Source organism: Gordionus sp. m RMFG-2023, chromosome 1 (genome assembly GCF_954871325.1).
Source record: "Gordionus sp. m RMFG-2023 chromosome 1, tfGorSpeb1-WG-v2, whole genome shotgun sequence".
NCBI classification, from domain to species: Eukaryota; Metazoa; Nematomorpha; class Gordioida; order Chordodea; family Parachordodidae; genus Gordionus; species Gordionus sp. m RMFG-2023.
The window spans coordinates 82852055-82871528 of record NC_088775.1 but is presented as its reverse complement, the minus strand read 5'-3'; the positions used below and the strand labels follow the sequence as shown (position 1 = coordinate 82871528).

At 26.7% G+C, this 19474-nt stretch overlaps 2 protein-coding genes across 3 annotated transcripts; both read right to left on the bottom strand.

Moving 5' to 3' along the window:
* Nucleotides 1-406: 406 nt before the first annotated feature.
* On the bottom strand, nucleotides 407-12190 carry LOC135930828 (excitatory amino acid transporter 1-like). Its single transcript, XM_065467617.1, has 8 exons — nucleotides 12100-12190; nucleotides 11702-12038; nucleotides 11606-11648; nucleotides 11492-11546; nucleotides 5646-5823; nucleotides 4651-4887; nucleotides 1207-1398; nucleotides 407-545 (listed from the first exon to the last, which is right to left on the bottom strand). Exons 1-8 carry the CDS (start codon nucleotides 12188-12190, stop codon nucleotides 407-409), a joined length of 1272 nt encoding a protein of 423 aa, XP_065323689.1.
* Nucleotides 12191-14259: 2069 nt separating this feature from the next.
* Nucleotides 14260-17626, bottom strand: LOC135930032 (ras-related protein Ral-A-like). 2 transcript variants are annotated; one of them, XM_065466802.1, is made up of 5 exons: nucleotides 17360-17626; nucleotides 17195-17316; nucleotides 17056-17142; nucleotides 16840-17014; nucleotides 14260-14522 (listed from the first exon to the last, which is right to left on the bottom strand). In XM_065466802.1, exons 1-5 carry the CDS (start codon nucleotides 17462-17464, stop codon nucleotides 14415-14417), a joined length of 597 nt encoding a protein of 198 aa, XP_065322874.1. In that variant the 5' UTR covers nucleotides 17465-17626; the 3' UTR covers nucleotides 14260-14414. The 2 variants fall into 2 exon arrangements, with proteins under 2 accessions (XP_065322874.1, XP_065322882.1); XM_065466810.1 differs by having other exon boundaries at nucleotides 14316-14500.
* Between the last annotated feature and the right edge of the window lie 1848 nt (nucleotides 17627-19474).

Genomic DNA, 19474 nt, shown 5'->3' with positions numbered 1-19474 from the left:
ACTAAATCTATATCACTCTTTAAGAAAAAAACTCCATTCTATAGCATATACCTTGAATATTATGTATTATACTCTATAATAACGATCTGAAATACTCGAATCAAAAAAGTGATTTTTTTTCGTAAGCAATAATTTATTAAGATTAAAGATCTACAAAAGTACACTCGGCCCGAACGGGTTGGCTTCGGGTGGGGTCTATTAAAAAACTCGGTTCTGGTTCAGGTCTAATAATTTTTTAAAAAAAGTCGGGCTTGAAGAATTAGACTCGATGTAGATCACTAATTAAGATATAGCTGTAATTTTTTTTATGAAAGTTGAATTAGATTAATCAGTTTTGGAGATGGGGTAAAATAATTAAATAGACCATTTATAAGGGACAAACAATCAATTTATATAAAAAAAATTCTTACAGTAGCCAATCTATCACAATTATACTATCTATAGCCGCTCTAGGCAGTAAAGAGACTTCCATGACGATTGTCGCAGCTGTTATACCGGCGAATGGAATTCCGGCGGTTCCCATACTTATAGCAGTTGAAGCTAAACTTTTGGCGCAATTATTTTTAATTAACATTACATATTAAGAAATGGGGAATTGATGCAATTTTTTATAAAGTATATTGTAATTGTATGATAAAAAAAATAGAGATTTATAGCTAAAATTAAAAAGTTCCGATTACAAATTAAAATATGTTTTAAGATAAAAAAAATAGAGATTTATAGCTAAAATTAAAAAGTTCCGATTACAAAATTAAAATATGTTTTAAAAAATTATAAAAGGTTTCAATGGCGTTGGATTTTTCTTAAAGTAACAACGATTTAAAAAGGAGAAACGGGCCAAGATTTATTCCCTACTCCCTTCTAATATTTTTTGACTCGCTACCAATTAAAAATAAGACTCCTTGAAAGATATATTGATGCAGAACTACTCCTTATCTTCCCGCTTTCTTGTTATCATTTTGGGCAACCATTTATGAATTTTAGGATAAGTACTTTAATTTATCTAAATGTGAATAAAGGATTCGATATTTATTTTTACGATTGGTATCTAAATTTTACGCTTTTGAAGCAGAGGCGTTTTACTGACGTATTTAAAACTTCTCCCTTCTGACGTTAATGACTTTTGCGTAACTATCTGAAGCATAGTTGCATTTAAACTTTTTTAGAATTTAATTTACACAATTTCTTTTGTTAATTTTTTTTTACCATATCGTGACGATTTGATTTATCGACAAAGAACGTCCACTTTTTTTGGAAGCGAAACACGCCACGCTTACGATAAAAAAGGATGTTCCATTTTTATTAAGAATATTTCCAAAAGTGCAGGCAAATTGAGATATTTTGGAATTGACCCCTGAATTGATGCAGGCCTTGATAGTGTATGGTAAACACGAGGAGCTGCAAATATCGAAATATTTTATTAAATTTTTGGTATATATAACTAATATCGATGCTAGAGATCATGATTCCTCTATTAAAAATGAATAATAGGAAAAAAATATTAAATTGATTTAGTAAAGACGTGTGACGGCAATGGCATTAATACTAACCTAGACTGATGATTCATTTATTAAAAGTGTACGTACACTGAAGTCAGCTGTAATGTTGTTTGATTGCTCAACCGAGTCGCCATAGCCGTAAATTCAGTCGAGCTTGAAGTCGATAAAAGGACTCTGAGCAGACCCAATTAACAGCACGAGCAAACCTAGCCAACGGTATCATCGACTACAGACACAATTGTTTATATTTATCATTAAAAAAATATAGCTATGCCATTTGACTTTAAAATTGTATTCTTTAAACAAAATTAAATATATTATACATTTTAAAATAATTTTCTTATAATTTTTACTTATATAGTCAGCAATTATATAGAATTCGATATTAACTTTTCATTTAGAAATATAAACAAGATCTCGGGGCAATCCCGCGAAAATGAGTAAAAATTTTACCTCCCTAGCCACTACTATAAGATATCCAAATCAAAACTACCCTTCAATTTTATTCAAATGACGATAGTGTCTTCATAATCACCTACCCCCCTCCCCTCCCACCAACCTATTTCAATAATGTTGCATCACTCTTCATTTACAGTTAGAAGGAATTAGCGGCGAAGAATACAAAAATACAGCATATGTATACCTAGGCTAATTCGCGCTAACTATGAATGTTGGGTAATATCTTCTCTCGTGTAGAAGTACTTGATTTGTTCAGCCTCCGTTATAAAACTTATTTCTCATTCTTTTAGCATAATTTAAATAAAAATTTAGATGTTTCATTGCTATTCTATTGCTAGATTTAAGTCAATGAACTGTAAATATTTTAAAACGCCTTTGAATTTACATACAAATAACGATAAAATTTATATTTTACATTCATTTTTTTAAAATAAAAGTCCCTATTTCCAGTTTTGTTTTTGAGCTTATTTTAACCTAAAGAAAGAACAGTTTAGCGTAATATTATGAATATTAAAGATCGAAGTCAGAGTCCAAGAGACTGAAGAAAAGTAGATGTCTGTAAAACCTAAAAACCCTGGATTGAGATGTGATTATTTTTTTATGGATGGGTTTGGTCGGGAAAATAATTTTCCGGTTCGGTTTTGTAAATATTTTTTTTAAATTTAATCAAAAAGTTGTTACGATATTTAAATATTTACTTTCCTAGATTAAAATGATAGTAAACTCTTTTTAAAAAATTATCTCTTTTCCTTAAAAAAGTATCTCGATCAAAATTTAAAAGTCTAACTAAGCCAAAATGGTAAGTATCTACAAAAGTAATAGACTATAGACGAGAATAAAAAAATACTCTTCGAGTCAGCAATTGAGTCTATAACACTTTTTTAACCACACAAATCAGCTGTAGTCAATGTCATTGGTTGTAGTAGACGTTATTGAAAGGGGTATCGCTGGATTGTAGTACGCGCCATTGAAAAGTAATTTATTATAAATACCTTTTTCATTTAAATGTCAATGGAAGACTTTAATGTGTGTACACTTTTTAATACATTTTAATAATGAATCGTCAATCGAGCCTACTATTAGTGACATTTACCCTAGTCAAATTGAACATCAAATTGGCTATACCGAAATTAAATATGAGCTGGAATTTATACTATTATCAATGCCGTAGCTAAAAATTTATCAGGGAGGGGGGAGGATATGAGAATTTTTTTAAACTTTTCCCTCATGCCTTTATTTGCCCGGCCAGCCGAATCCCGCTCAAAATCCTGATTAGGGAATTTCCGTGGTTATTTATATTTTTTAAAAAAAATGTAATATCTAGAAGCACCAATTCTTAACTCCATGCTAATATTGTGCTTTATTAGTGCCTGTGTGTGATTTAAAGTAGTATATTAGCCAGTATAAAGCATAATTCGCAACAAAATTTTGGTCAATAAACTTAAGAAGCGACTAAAAGCATTTGAAAATTTTATCATAGTGCTTAATAATATTTTAATATCCATTTGGATACAGTAAAGAGAAATTTTTTATTATTAGTAAAATGGAAATTTAGTATCATGCCAGAATAGAAAATGTAGAAGAACTAAATATCTGGTTTGCGCTAAAACTTATTGCCTGATATATAAATTTTTCAATCATTTTGCTAACCACAAAAAATCGAGTTATAAACATAATGAAAACTCTGATTTTACGCGATAATTGAGCCAAGCTTCTGGAAACACTTATTCTAAAATTTATAAGTATACATTTTATTGCCTTCATATGTTGAAGGGGGAAAGTTATTGGTAAAATAAGAAAAAAATTGGCATAATGCAAGAACGGAGAACATAGAAGTTCTTTTGATTTGCGTTGATATTTAGTGCCTTACATATAATTCTTCAATTAATTCCGCTAACCATACAGAAGTAGCCGAATTAAAAGCCAAATAAAAACTATTATATCAAGCCTTAAGCACGAAATCAGCCATGGCAAAATGCCAGAACCAAAATCATGGATGCATTGAATATCTGGGTGGGCCAATATGTAATTATATTGGTATGATTCATCTGTCAGTTTTTTTCAGATCGGACAAGTTATTAAATCACGATTCAAAAATCAATTACTAATTCATGATATTTTTGAATCTTATGATTTCATGATCTTTATAGATATTATTTGTTCTTTTCGGTTTATTTAATAGATATAAATGTAAAATAGTTAAATTTCATTATATTTTGAAAAATTTGATATGAATCTGAATCTCATATTAAGACACATCCTTAAGAATAAAATTTGCCAAACTTTTGAAATCACTAATCCTAAAGCTTAGGCCAAATGCAATGCTTAACGAAAATTTTTAGAAAAATTTCTAAAACTGGTATGAAGATAAGATAGCACCAATAATATAGATTCATTAAAACAATTATAATAAAATAAAATATACTAATATAAAAAAATTAGTATCACCACTAAAAAATCAACGCGTGAGAATAAATATAATGTTTATATATTCGTTTAATTTTTGATATCTCATCGTTTTGGGGTTATATGGCGCTATTTTCGAGCTTAATATAAATGCCGCGCCTTATTCTCTATTTAAAACATTATTATAATTTATTATAAATTAGACTATTTAATGATTTAAGCTGATAAAATTTAAAAATAAATATATGAATTCATATTGAAATTCATTCCTCAATAACGAACGAACCTGGATGCCGTGGTTAAAGCGGTAACGATAGATTCCCTCGAGTTTTTAAATAAAGGAATCGGATTACGATGCGCGTACACAAAATACACAGTGCACATTCCGAATGTGGACACTATCAATAAACCACTTATATTCAGGACAAGTGCCATGAAGATATCCCAGGCGTAAAATTTTATCTCCTTACTATGTGCCATAACTTTTTCGATTATGAGGCAAAAGTTACCGATCGGAGAAATCCTTTTTTTATAACACGAGGTAAATATTGTTATATAAAAAATCATAAAAATTTTAAAATGATATCTGATACCTTTATTTTATAAATTATTATGGGAAAAATGTTACAATAGTTTTATCAACTTAGCTAAGAAGAGTGCCATCTCCTAAAATCTATTATGAAATTTTAAGGCCATTACTTCATTTATTTCTAAACAGTAGGTCTGTTTAGCCGTCTATATAGCTTCCTCTAAACTAAACGAAAGAGGAGATTTACATAGTACTTAGAACAAAGATAAGGTGTCTTAGTTCAAAATCAAGATCTGTTTAACCCGTTCAAAAATAATAGGAACCAGGGCACGGCCTATAAAAGTTAATTTTAATTCAAAGAAAAATATTCCAAATTCTGTCAATTCCCATCCTTTGTTGACGATTTTCAATATAATTATTGTAGTATAATTATTTTTTTTAGTATTGATTACCAGTATCGGTCGATACATTATTAATATTAATTCTGTGTCGGCTAAATGTAGCATCGGGTTAACTCTGATAGATCTGAAAAAACAATTATCAAGCAAGGAAGGTATCAGATCCACTTCTACTATTGAATGTTTAAATTCATAAATTAATAAGCCCAACTATTTTTATGTTAAATATTTAGATTATATAATACATATAAAATATGATAAAATTTCAAGTGAAGGTTGATATTTTTTTTTATCGAGGTCACAATTTTTGCCTTGGTAAATCTTATTGAATTAAATTTAATAAATATCACATACCACATTATATATTCGGCCATTTCCATGAGCATAACGTTAGCAGCTATGAGTATATCGATTAACGGTTTAGCTTTCTCCTTAAAAGTCGCTAAAGTTATTCCAAACATCATGGCTACAGCTAAGATACCGAATAAATTTGGCCTCGCAATAGAACTGTTCAAAATTTCGACGCTTTCCACTAAATTATAAACATTTTATAAAATCTATAACTGTCCCTAAATTTCAGGAGTGGGCAAATTTTTTAAGGGGGAAGGGACGTTCACTGGAATAGATGAAAGAGATTCGATTAGGGTTTTTTAAAAAAACTTCTAATTTTTGTCAATTTGTTAAAAATAATTTCAAATCTATTTTAATTTTATTTTCCCCTTTTTTTATAAAATAAAAAGCAGAGCGATTTGAAGTGTTAAATTCTTATGAAAAATATGAATAAATTAAGGGGGGGGAATATGCACGAAAAGGCATAATTAATGATGAGTATATTACTTTAATATCTATTAATTTAAAAAAAAGGATTTGATGTTCATGACTACTCCTTTGTTCTAAACGGATTTATAAGTATTATTTTTTTCGCCCAAAATTCTGATCTTAGAAGATAACAATTTTTTTTTTACCTTTTTATAAAAATTTGTAATTTCATCATCACAAAAAAATTTAATAAAAGATTTGAATTTTAGGTAAAATTTGATCAAAAATCCTCCCCTGCTTGAGCATTCACAATAAGATCTCTCTGGTGTTAAAATGCAACATTTCCAATTTTATTGGACACTTTAATTATAATAAATTATTGTTTTTACGTTAAGTATATTAGCCTTAATTGAATTTAGTCCTTTTTTGGTTTCACAATTGTACAATTATTTAACTGGCTTATAATAATTAGAGAAGATTTGCATAAACTTTTATATTTGCGATTGCGAAAAATATAATGTAATAAACATCTCATGTGTTTGGTTGGAGATGATAATCAGAGTTGTTAAAAGATACTTTTCAAATGTATCTAGACACAGATACATTTTTTAAAATGTATTTACAAATCTATCTATTTATAAATACAACTTTACTATATTTATAAGGTTTGCATAATGCTTAATTTAGGATATTCTATTATTAATATTCAAATTTCTAAATGAACTAAAAATGGTTGATATCTAGTGCTGTATACATTACTTCAAAAAAGAAATTCGTTACGTTTAAAAAATGGATGGCATTACCGTTACTAATTACCTTGTCGCATCACTCGCTATTCAAAAAAAGCTACCCGTTATTTAAGAAATGCTAATAATATATAAATTTTCTTTTTCTTTTTATTTATTTTTTTTCACTATTTTAATTTTTAACAAGATCTTCAAAATTTTCATCAGATAAAGAATTTTACAATTCTCGCGTAAGCACATGTTCAACTGGCGCAGAAGATTGGAGAGTTGCATTACATTTAATATATGAAAATTTTACTAGTGGGAATTAATAAAAAATATTATTTTATTAAATCATCGTCACATTAATAATTTTTTTTATCTTTACCAGAATTTAATCAGAACATATTTTAACCACCATCTGTTTTTTTTAGATTTGAGCTGCAGGTCGAAACTAAAATATTTGAACTAGGGCACAATTAACATGTAGTAGATTTAGTGCTCTTAATTGCCTTTATTTGTGTAAAAAGATTGCCAAGGCCGAGTTAAATCATCTTCATCCGAATAAATAAGTATTATTGACATATATTTTCTATAAAATGAACATACCTTGATTGATTCAATACTTAGATTATCAATCTTGACTGTATAAAATTTAACAAAAATAAAAAGAATAAAATAAAATGAAGAATTATGGTCGTTAATCTGATTTTAAAAACTCGGCTTAAATTATATATAATTTAAAAAAATATTAATATATAATAAAATATATTCATTCCATATTATCTAAGAAAAATTTTAAAGTAATGTTTTGCGTTACCGTTACTTTATAAGATGAAACGCATTACAGATAACGCCGTTAATAACGACGTTATTTTACAGTATTACTGATATCACATCCATACAAAAAAATATAATTAAAATAATGAATGTTAGATTTTACTAATACGTATATAAGATGTATAATCATAATAAAACATTCTCAAATTTTTTATCATTAAGTCACCCTGTTTATCTGTAAGGACATTTTAGCGACACTGAACTTTTTATACATGGGCACTTGACAGCAGAATGGTTGTTATATTTAATGAAAAGCAACTTTATATTGGATAAATACATTAATATCCGACACTCATTACAAAAATATTTATTCAAAATTTAATGAGTGTGAAAACTTATATCATCTAATGGGTGCCCAAGAAATCGAATATTGAATTATTTTATTTCTTAAAGAGATGATCTAGAAATATTTATCTAATATCTAAAAATTATGACTCATATTTTTTAAATTAATATAAATAAAATAAATTATAATATAAAACTTACCATATTGTCATCATCCATTGCGTAAAATAAAATTTGTCATGTTAATTTCACAATGAAATAAACCCGGACATATTATTAAATAAATTTATTTCAAATACTATTATTTTTAAAATAAAAAAATGTAAAATCAAATTATATCAAAATGTTCCTAAAAATTACAGATACCTAGTATCTAGATACAGATATATTTTATAAAGTGTATCTAGATATTTTAAGAACTCTGGAGATAATAATAATATATAATACTTACCATTTTTCACTCTTGAATTTCATGACATTATCCCGAAAGCATTTCGACCTTTTACCCATTTAAAGAAGAACCAAAAACGACAAAATAAGTCAAACTGCATTCAAACTTTTTTAAAGACCATCCATATTTAAAATTTATTTTTGGTCCGGCAAAATATTTGCTATTTGTTCTTGTGGAAAAGTTAAGGACCAATTCAAATAGTGATTTAACTTTATTTTAAATAGTAAAGACATTAGGAGGTCCACAAATAGTAAAATTCTCAGACCCGGTCGGTGGGACATTGTGGATCTCTAAAAGAAATTGATAATTCTTTTTTTTTAAAATGGGCAATATAAATTTAGCTTTAAATTATTTATATTGAATTACAGGTATACTTCTATTCCTCGAATTTTTTCCCTAAAACTGCCTATCAGGAGGGAAGATTTGGGGTCGACCCCCCCCCCCCCTACCATGGAAAATAGGATTTGGTAAAATATTTTTATTTTCATATTACTTTTATATTCATATTTAGACGAAAATTTGCTTTCATTGATGAAACCTTCTCCTTAATTTTCGAAATAATATAATCTCAGAAATTTCTTGCATTTAAAAAAGTTCGCGAAAAAACCTTACAAAATCGATAGAATATTCCTAACAAATTTTATTTTATAATCAAATTTTCACAAAAAATTTGTTATAAATTATGATTTAAAAAATGGACGCTTCCCAGAGGTGTTTTAAATTCTTTGAGATCGGCGACTGACCATTTCTTTTTTAAATGATAAAAGCGCACTTAGTATTTCTTTACTTAACAATATCTCCGCCTTATCGCTTTAGGGGTGAAACAAATGAGCTATTATAATCGTTTTAAATTTCCCACATCCTACTTTGCTTATTAAATTTTCCAAAGATGCCACAAGTGTTCTTTGATTACTTTTTTAAGCTACCGCTACTTACTAAATTATAATATCAAAATTGCTGAAAAATTGTTGTATGACACTATAATGTTCCAGAACTTTTTGTTCTGTGGGAAAAATTTCCAAGCTTGGATAATTAAATTTTAGCTAAATTATTGAGTTAGTGTTTTTTTTTAATAGGCTAAATCGAGCTGTTTAACAACACTAGCCAGGGACATTGAGTATAATATTTTGATATTATGATAAAAAGTTGATTATTATAATGATATTATTTTTTTATATTTTAGATATTTCATTTATGTAATTTTTTTGTATTATAATTGCTTTGGTGCTTCTAAATTCTTCCTTTTAAATATTAATACGAATTTTATAAATTTTCTTATTTTGCTAATAACTTTTTTATTACTTACCAAACGAATTGTAGATTAAGCTAATATTGGCTTTCAAAAGTTTAGCAAACTTCATGCTTATTATGACTGTGTCTTATAATTCAGATTCATATAAAAATTTTGAAAATATAACTATTCACTGCATTGGGCGGGTTTTTGGACCAAAAGCCCGCCAATCTAATATTTAAAATAAATATAACCCGCCCGCCCATTGTTTTCAAAAAATATATACCCACCCGCCCCGCCCATTTGTTTAAAATTCCTTACTCGCCCGCCCATTAGTCTAAAATTTTTTACCCGCCCGCCCATTTTTTATAAAAATTTTTTAACCTAAGCCCGCTTATAAAATTTAATTATGGTCATTCTTTCATTTTTTTAAGCATCTAATAAAAATATTTCAGCATTACACCTCTACAAAAAGTTTATAATTTAGGAAATTAATATAAGTATAAAAATAATCAATGTAAATTATGGACAATTTATTTGATCAAATTGAATATTTATAAAAAAAATATAAATGTAAAATTAATATTAAATGTATATAAATTGAAATTTTTAATAGACAAAAATGTTTATTTATTCTAAGAAAAAAGTTTTATTGTTGTGTTTATTACATATAGTTAGGTAAATGTTCTTCACTTAAAAAAAACGATTGGTACAATAAAGAAATATTGTTATAGATCATTTAAACAATTATTTTTTTTAGGATGTTTATGAACAAAAATTTTAAATTTCCTTAATCCGCCCGCCCATTGTTTAATTTCTTAACCCGCCCGCCCAGCCCATCCATAGTTTCAAATTTTTTAACCCGCCCGCCCATTCTCGAAAAATTTTTACCGCCCATCCGCCCGCCCACTTAGAGGGGCAGGCGTGGGCGGGCCGAAACCCCGCCCAATGCAGACCTCTAATTTACACTATTTTATTTATATATCTATAAAATAAACCGAAAAGAACAAATATCTAAGAAGCATAAAACTCAATATTTTTGAATCGGGGAAAAAGAAACCTTAATGTATTTTCTATCTTTGAATCGCATTTTAAAATACGATATTTAAGACTCAGCCTAAGGCGTGTCGTTTGTTTATTTTGCTCATAACTGGTTTTTTTTAAATTGACTGGAAACTGATTGATGAATTAGCACATGGCTTCACTCAAATATTCAGTGCTTCTATAATGTTTGTTCTCGTATAATGCTAATGGAATCTTTCCTGATTTTGTCAGTAATGCGTTATCTGTCAAACAGATTGAAGTATTAATGTAATAAATTCGCACTAATTATTGATATAAATTTCAGAGTTAATACTTCTAAGGCCAGATTCTGATTTTATTTGGCTTATAATACGGTTACTTCTTTGTGAGCGGGAAAATTGATTGAAGAATTAAATCAGGTACTAAATATTAGCACAAACTAGATACTTAGTTCTTTTATATTTCTCATTCTATCTTGATGCCAATTTATTCTGATTTTCGGTATATATAATTAAGATTAAACATGTACAAAATTTTCAGAATAAATTTTTTCAATCACTTTTAATCGTATGTCAGTAATTTTTGTTGCTAATAATTTCTTCCTTTTTACTGGCTACTATAATGGTTAAAGCACTCATTGGGACTTATAAAGCATGAAACATTTACACAGAGATTTTAAAATTTATGCTTACTAGATCAGACAACTTTGACAGCGATGATAATGCCACCTACTTAAAAAAACAAAATGAAAATCAATAATATCTAATCATAATTTTTCATTAATCCCCACCCCCTCCCCCTCTTGGATAAATCCTGCGTGAATACGTCACCGCTGTCTGTAATATGTTGTGCAAATATTAATTTATTTATAAAAAAACTTTCTAACCCATAGCTTGAGTGGCGTTTACATATATTTTCTTCTTTTTCACGTCAGTTTTAAACTTGATTTTAAATATGAAAAGATCAAATAAAAATTCAAAGTTAATCACAATAATTAAACTTGCTTGAAAAAGAGCGTTATACAATGATCAGGGACGAGATTTCTAGAAAGTAAATTATAATTAATATAGTAGGCAAATTCGCCATTAATAATTACCGGAATATATCGTAGAAAATATCAGCCACTACCCAATCATGAGTGATTTCGGGCGGTTTGGCCATAGGGTTCAACGAATAAGCCGGGGATAAAATTATGTTGTAGACCAGAGAAAATAGGCATACCATGAAACTAGATATTAAGCACCAAAGTAAAAGCCATAACGAAAGCTTTCCCGAAAATTTCGTGGTAAATCTTCCCAAACTTACTAATAGATTGATAAAAATGAGGGGGATAGAGATGAAATTTAAGATGGCTACAAACAGCTGTCCCGGTAGAGCTATAAATCTATTAATTCGAGGCCCCAAATCTAATTCGGTAACGAAAAATATTCCGCCTGTATTTTTTTTTCAAAAAAATAAATTAACCTAAAAAATTCAAGTTATAATTTTTTTTACCTACTATAACCGAACAAATCAAGCTGATCAAGAGTAGGGATTCCTTCGATGTGTTTTTCAAGCCTTTTATTAAACTTATAATTTTTTCCATAATTAGTGGAGAAAAAAAATTTGGGAATAATTATAGTATTTTTTTTTAAAGAAATTATAAAATAAGTTTAGATTATATTTTTTTTATATCACCAAATTTACACCTATTTTCTAGAATTCATAAATTAAGATTATTAAAATAAATTAGATTTTTAGTTAATTCAGTGAATAAATTACTTTCTCTGAGTTGTCGCTGTTTCGGAAACTGAATAAATTTAGTATTGTACAAAAATGCAAGAACCTTGCCCAAGCAAGTAAAATAGAAAAGCCGATTCGGGCCTTATTATATTTTTTTATAAAACCTTAGGCTGATAAAAATTAATTTTAACTACTAATAAATGGTTAGAAAATCGTATGAATGAAATCGTTCAACATTCTTTAACTTCATATATTAAATTTCCCCTTTTAAACAATTTTTTTTAAAAAAGAGAAACAAAATTAACCAAATTTTAAAAATCCAAACTATAAAATTATCAAAACCGCATGAAAATGTAATATTTGACTTAAACCTGTGTTGAAGTATAAATTAAATTCAGGGCTCAGCGAGACTTTACATTGTCTCAAAGACGCTATTGACACATATTTAAATATCATAGATTCTTAAGTTTTTTTAGAAATCATTTTATTTTAAATGAGACTTAAGGTGCAAATTAAAAATTTTATTTTAAAATAAATTAATTTATTATTGAATTGAAATATACGAAATCGATTTTAGACACATAATGTAAAAATGCGAGAATCATTTTTTTTTTGAAAAATTATTTGACTTAAAAAAATATAAATATTAAGAAAATATTTAGGCGGCGAACTTTAAAAGAAATAATATAGATTTGTTTAAAATTATTAATTTCAACATGAATTTTATGATTCATTCATATAAGTTATTTTGAAAAATGTATAGTAGAAATTGTGTTGGGCCAAAATGATTATTTTTTAGAAAACACTACAATCATATTTATATCTTCCGCCCATAATTTTTAAATTTTTATACAATAAGATATTTTATATAATGTATAATAGTGTTATTTTAGAACCCTATAAAAATTAAGTTAGAATATTTTGAATTTAAAATATATAATTATAAATAATATCAAATAAGATTTAACAGTTCAGTGTAAAATTTTTTTTTTAATAAAAAAATTGTTATAAAAATTAAAATTTTCAGTTTAAAAAAATCATCTCAAACTATAAATAATTTGTGAAAGAAACTTAAATAATTATTTATAGACTTCAAAATGTTGAGAATGGCATTTAGTTATAAAATGAGACCTAGATCGAAGGCCCTGTTTTTTTAGTTTTTATCCCATGACAAGGTAAAAATTTTCCTTTTCTGGAACTTGCCGTGCAAGTTCTTGCTTAATCATTAATCTCGAAAGAGTATTAACCTATATTCCACTAGATATGAATGAAAAAAATATTATCTTATCTTTTTCCAATTTTATTTTGCTTGATGATGATACAAAGATTGAAAAAAAATAATATTGAATAATAGAATTATCACAACCCCCTGCAAAATAATCTCATTTGTTGTTGAAATAATTGCATGAATAAGCCGAAAGCGTTAAATATGTAAGATAATGTCAAAGAAAAGAGAATATTATTTTTATTTTAATTTACTAGTAAGATATGTTATATTACATTTAATTTATTTATAGGATATTAACAAACTTTATATATTTTTTTATTGAATAAGTTAATTACGTAATGTAATAAAAAATAAATATAAGAAAAATGCGTTGATAAAATTGAGTTGACGTCTATAATATGATATTAGTATTATTGATCATAAAATTCATTCCTTTTATAAACATGGCTTTTACATTTTGAATTACTTAATAATATAAAGGTATGACAAATCACTTTCAATTAAATAATATGTATGTATAGTTATAATATGTACAATTATTTATTGATTTTAAATTTAAAGGAAGAGCTAGATATTTTTTTTAAAATAGTGCGATAAAATGAAAACAAATTATAAGTTATATAAAAAAAATATATATATATAATTTCCTATAAGTTTATTCATTTTTTAAATTTATTTTAAATATATATGCACTTTTTTATATATAGGTATATTGTTGTAATATAATATAATTAACAGATTTTGTGAATTTAAGTTTAAACCATCGAAATTATTTGATCTATATTGTATCATATCACACAATGCTTTTTTTTTATAAAGAGAGAAAAGCTGATAGGCTGGTTATATAGTAATTAACAAGTTATAATATAAAACAACGCTTCTTTTTGCAGGCTTTTCGCTTGAAATTTACGTCTTTTGTTTCTGGACTTTTTTTCTTGTTAATTTCTTTGAGTAAATCATAAAATATCTATTGATATATTTATTTTTTATAAAATATAAATTTGTATAGATTATTTTTTAGGGGGTTATGTTGTTAAACCGCACGATTTAGCCAATTTTAAATTAAGATTTTGGTCAAAATAATATCATGCAAGCCTTGAGATTTCATTAATAGATATCTAAACATTTGTGAGTAAAATCTAAAGGATTGCGTAATATTTTTAAAATACTGGAATAATATTTTTTAAAAAATCGAGCCATTTAACAACCATTATAGGGGGGTTATTAAAAAATTAAGTGTTTTTTTCTAATTCAAATGATAATAATTTTTGAAATTAACGTTTGTAACATATGTTATTTTCAAATTTTATCGTTTCGCTCCATATTTATAGATTATACATATTTATTTGCTTGAGTTTTTAAATAACGCAGCGTTAAATACCGCACCACTTGAACAAATCGAGGCGTTAGAGATTTATAAGTCAGCATAAAAAGGGTAGTGGATTTTAAAAACCCCAGGCTAAGGATTAAAAAACAATTTTTTTTTACAAAACACGGCCCCATTTAAAAATTATTTCCGATAAAATTATATAATGGATCGTTTAAAATTTATAACCCAAAATTTTTCCAGGCCGGGTTGTAAAAGGGTTCATAAATATATTTAAAAAAAGATTAGGGGCAGGGCTATGTGCTAGTCTTAGTATTTTTAAAATAAAATTATGAGTTATACATATTTTTTATAGAAATCTTAACTATGTATATTAAGGTTGATCAGAAATGTGTTTAAAAAATTTCTCTTTTAGCAGATATCATCAACACCAATACCAAGAAAAATAATAATGCAGTTTATTGAAATTAAGAAACACATCTTGATTTGGGAGGGAATTTGATTTTAAAAATATTTTATTTTTTTTATAGGTTTCATAAGCAGTTAGTTTTAAAATTTAACAATTACAATAAGACGATTTAAATAGTGGTTTATGTTATTATTATTTTTTGCTTGATTGGCAAAATCGTTTCCTAGCGATGATACTTTGTAAATATAGAAGTCTCATTCATTATGAATAGGTAACGAAAAAAAAGGCTTCAAAATCGAGTAAAGTCGATTTGTTTTAATTTTAAAGAAGGCTATATGAATGAATAGGGACATTGTTGTACTATCCTATAGAGAGTAAGGCTCAGAAAACTGGGGCTCCAAGTTGAATATTGGTTTGGATAAAAATAGTTTGAATCGAATAGTTGATTTTTTTTAAAAAAAAAGTAAATAAAACCATGAACATGGGAATATATTGATAAAATATTTATACCATATTATTTATGTGATATCAATATTCATTTCATCTCATCCCCACTATGAACATGCCAAAAATAGTACAATTTTAAAAATTTGGGCCAGGTTTGAAAAATATATAAAAGGGTTGGGTTAAAATTTTTAAAAATTGCATGGATATAAGCATAGTTATGGTATATGCATCAACATGTAAGATGAAGAATACTATAGAGTAAAAATTATGATTTTGGAAATAATTTTTATTCATAGGTGAGCTTCTAATATCATTTAAATTTGCTTTAATGATTTAGAGAAAAACAAGTGTAAAAGGAACAAATATTATACTTCAAAAAATTTTTCTATTGCCCTTTAGTAATTTTGTTCTAAATCAATACTTTAGCCATAAAAATATCACCTAAACTACAAAATTTCATTAATATGCGTAGACCTTTGTGCCTTCTATGAACAAAATCTTCAGGCTTGCTTAATATTTTTCTGGATAAAATATTTAAAAATTAGCTCAAAATGAGTCATTTAACAACACAACCCTTTAGAGCATGAATAATGTGAAAAAATAATTTGCCTGTTATAGCATTATAAACAATATTTTTTTAAAAAAGGAAAAAGAAAAATTCATAATTTTTTTAAACAATGATTTATTAAATTTTAAGAAAAGTGTAAATACATTTTTAAAATTGTATTTCAGCCAAAGGCCTTCAAAAATGGGAACCTAAAAAAAAATATTTAGATAAAAAAAACACCCAAAAGCCCCCCCCCTATGAAAATTTTGCATAACTATTGGGTTGTTTAGCAGTTATTCAAAAGTAAGATGCCCAATTTCCCATTAATAACAATTTACATAGTACAGCAAAAATTATTAAAAATAACTAAATTTTAAAAATCCAGACTGGGCCATAAAATAAAATAATAACACCTGATAAATTATTTACAAAAAATATCTATTATACAGTTAACACTTCCCTTTTATAATGAGATAGTGCAGACCCTAGGTTTATCTTTTAAAGGATAGATCTCAAATTTATAGATAATAAATATATTTATTAAATAATCAAACCTTATCAACATTTGTTCTTGTTTTTGCAGATGTCTCAATATAAGGAACATTCCACTGATTTGCTCTATTTATAGCTTCCTGTTTAGTTATTTGTCTTTTATGTTCCAAATCACATTTATTCCCAATCAATATAAATGGGACTTCTTCCTCATTTTTCACCCTTAATATTTGTTCTCTGCACTAAAAATTAAAAAAAAACTTTGTAAAAATTTTAACCTAAAATCTTCTGTCGCATCATAGGATTCTCTTTCAGTAATAGAAAAAACGCATAAAAATCCTTCCCCACTTCTAAAATAATTGTCTCTAAAATAAATATATGTTTTTTATAAGAATTATATATATTTATGTTATAAACCTTATAGCTGCATAATCTTCTTGGCCAGCAGTATCAAGTATGTCAATTTGACATACCTCAGTATCCAAAACTACATTTTTCCTATATGAATCGGCTTTTGTCGGTTCATAGTCCTCTACAAACTAAGAATATAAAATTAGGATCAAAATTAATGTTTTACTTTACCTCGTCATACATAAATTGTAATGTTAAAGCAGATTTACCAACACCCCCACTACCAACCATAATGACTTTATGAAGTGGAGGTTGGTTAACTTTACCTTTAGACATTAATTTTAAAGATTTATATCAGATTTAAAAAGCATAGGAAAATGATAAAAAAATATTTTTGCAAAAATGTGCGAGAGTTAATATATTACGAAATGCTTTTTCAAATTTACCCACATAGACATAGGTTAATAAATATAAATAACATAATGTCAATGAATATGTCATTGCATAATGCTTAAAAACACCTGTAAAAACATTATAATCATAGTAAAGACTTAATTTTAAGTTTTATTTTGAATAATTAGTCATAAAATCATATAAAAGATTTAATTAATCATAAAATATAGTATAGTTTAAAAATTAATAATTAAAAATGTAAAATTCGAAATGGAAAATATAATCTATATAATATTTATAAGAATCTCGGTTGAAATTCCTTTTGTCAAGGCATCAAGCGTCACTAGGAGGCACATAGGGACTCGAGGCCCCTGGAAAATTTGAAAAGCCTTGTGAAAATTTAGATTTGAAAAAAAATACTTAAAAAAGGAGGTAATTTTGAAAATTTTAGCTAAATTTTAGGTGATTAAAAATAATTTTTGAACTTCCTAAGATTGTAAAGGCTAACAAATCCACTGAGTCCGGCATATACTCTAAAGATGGATATTGTTAGATTCATTAAAATTTTATATGCTGCATGATCAAATCAATTAAAAAACATATATCTGAAAACCAGTAGAATTTTAAAAAGAACGCCAGGGGGGGGGGGTATTAGTATATACCAATTTTCGCATAGCAAACTTTTATAGAGAACTTTATGATAGTAAATAAGGATTTTTTTAAAAAAATATATAATTTTATTTAGAGACTCTAAAAGGATAAATTTTATTGTAAATAATCCTTTTTTTAAAAAAAATGTTATTAATTGGAAAAAAAATAAAAAAATTTCTTAAATTTTATTAATAGTATAAAAAATAAATACATTATTTATGTTATAATGAATAATCTGTTATAATAAAAATTTGTGTAATATAGTTTATATTGAAAATATGAGACTTTGCTAGTTTCAGAGTTAAATTTTTATCTAAGAATAATCCCTTTATTCAATATGACTAATCTATTTAAAAGGCTCTCACTGGTTGTATTACTCAATTAGGTTTTTAACCTTTTTGAATTGAGAAAGATCTTTCATTAGTGCGTACTAATGGGTAATGTAGCTAAAATACACGCGAATAACCAATGGGGGGGGGGGAGGGGGGGCTCGCAAATTTGACTATTTTCATAAATATCATTTTAAGCTAATAAAAATTTTACCCCCCTTCTCCCCCCTCCTCCCCCCCCCTCCCCTCCCCCCCCCCCCACTAATCAAAATTTTACAAATATTTGAATATCAATTTCCCAACATATTATTCAAAAATATTAATAAAATGTAAAAATATTTAGTCAAAGAGATTGAAATCTAACGATAATTTATAAATAAGGCTGAGCATGAAAAAAGTAATGTGTCGTTAGCAGCGATATCATTATTAAATTCAATTGATCAATCAGAGTTTATCATTGCTGCTAGTTGCATCAATAAATTATTTTTAGCTCACTACTTTGTAGAAATTTACAAAAACCAAATTTAGATTTGGTTCAGGTTATTGATTTGGCGGAAAATATACATGAACAGGTAGATACAATAAGAATGAATGTAGATAAATATTTTCATAATATTTATCTAGACGTTGAATCGAAGGCTAAATTTTATGATATAATACTAATTAAACCTCGTCTAGCACCTAGGCCATTATTGAGATGAAAATAAATATTGGCTCAACTGAAGAATATTATAAAATATCCATTTTCATCCCATTCTTAGATACTTTTTTATCGCAAATAAAAGTACGGGTTTTAGATAAAAAACAAGTCTTTAGCAATCTTCAAGTTTTATTACCCAAAGATCCTTCTTCATTTTTTAATGCCACTATTGGTAAAATTAAATATTTAGAAAAATTTTATTCCTATGAGATTGATACTGAAATAAATTTAATCAGTGAATTCGAATTATGGTACAAATATTTATACGTTTAG

Coding starts and splice junctions, on each gene's coding strand:
- LOC135930828 (XM_065467617.1), bottom strand. CDS start 12,190: ATGGAAAAAATTATAAGTTTAATAAAAGGCTTGAAAAACACATCGAAG. Junction 5,824..11,491: donor AAACGCCACTCAAGCTATGG/GTTAGAAAGTTT, acceptor TTTATAATTTAG/TGGAAAGCGTCGAAATTTTG. Junction 546..1,206: donor AATCAAATCGTCACGATATG/GTAAAAAAAAAT, acceptor TTGCGCCAAAAG/TTTAGCTTCAACTGCTATAA.
- LOC135930032 (XM_065466802.1), bottom strand. CDS start 17,464: ATGTCTAAAGGTAAAGTTAACCAACCTCCACTTCATAAAGTCATTATG. Junction 17,143..17,194: donor GAAGATTATGCAGCTATAAG/GTTTATAACATA, acceptor TATTTATTTTAG/AGACAATTATTTTAGAAGTG. Junction 14,523..16,839: donor CAAGAACAAATGTTGATAAG/GTTTGATTATTT, acceptor ATATATCAATAG/ATATTTTATGATTTACTCAA.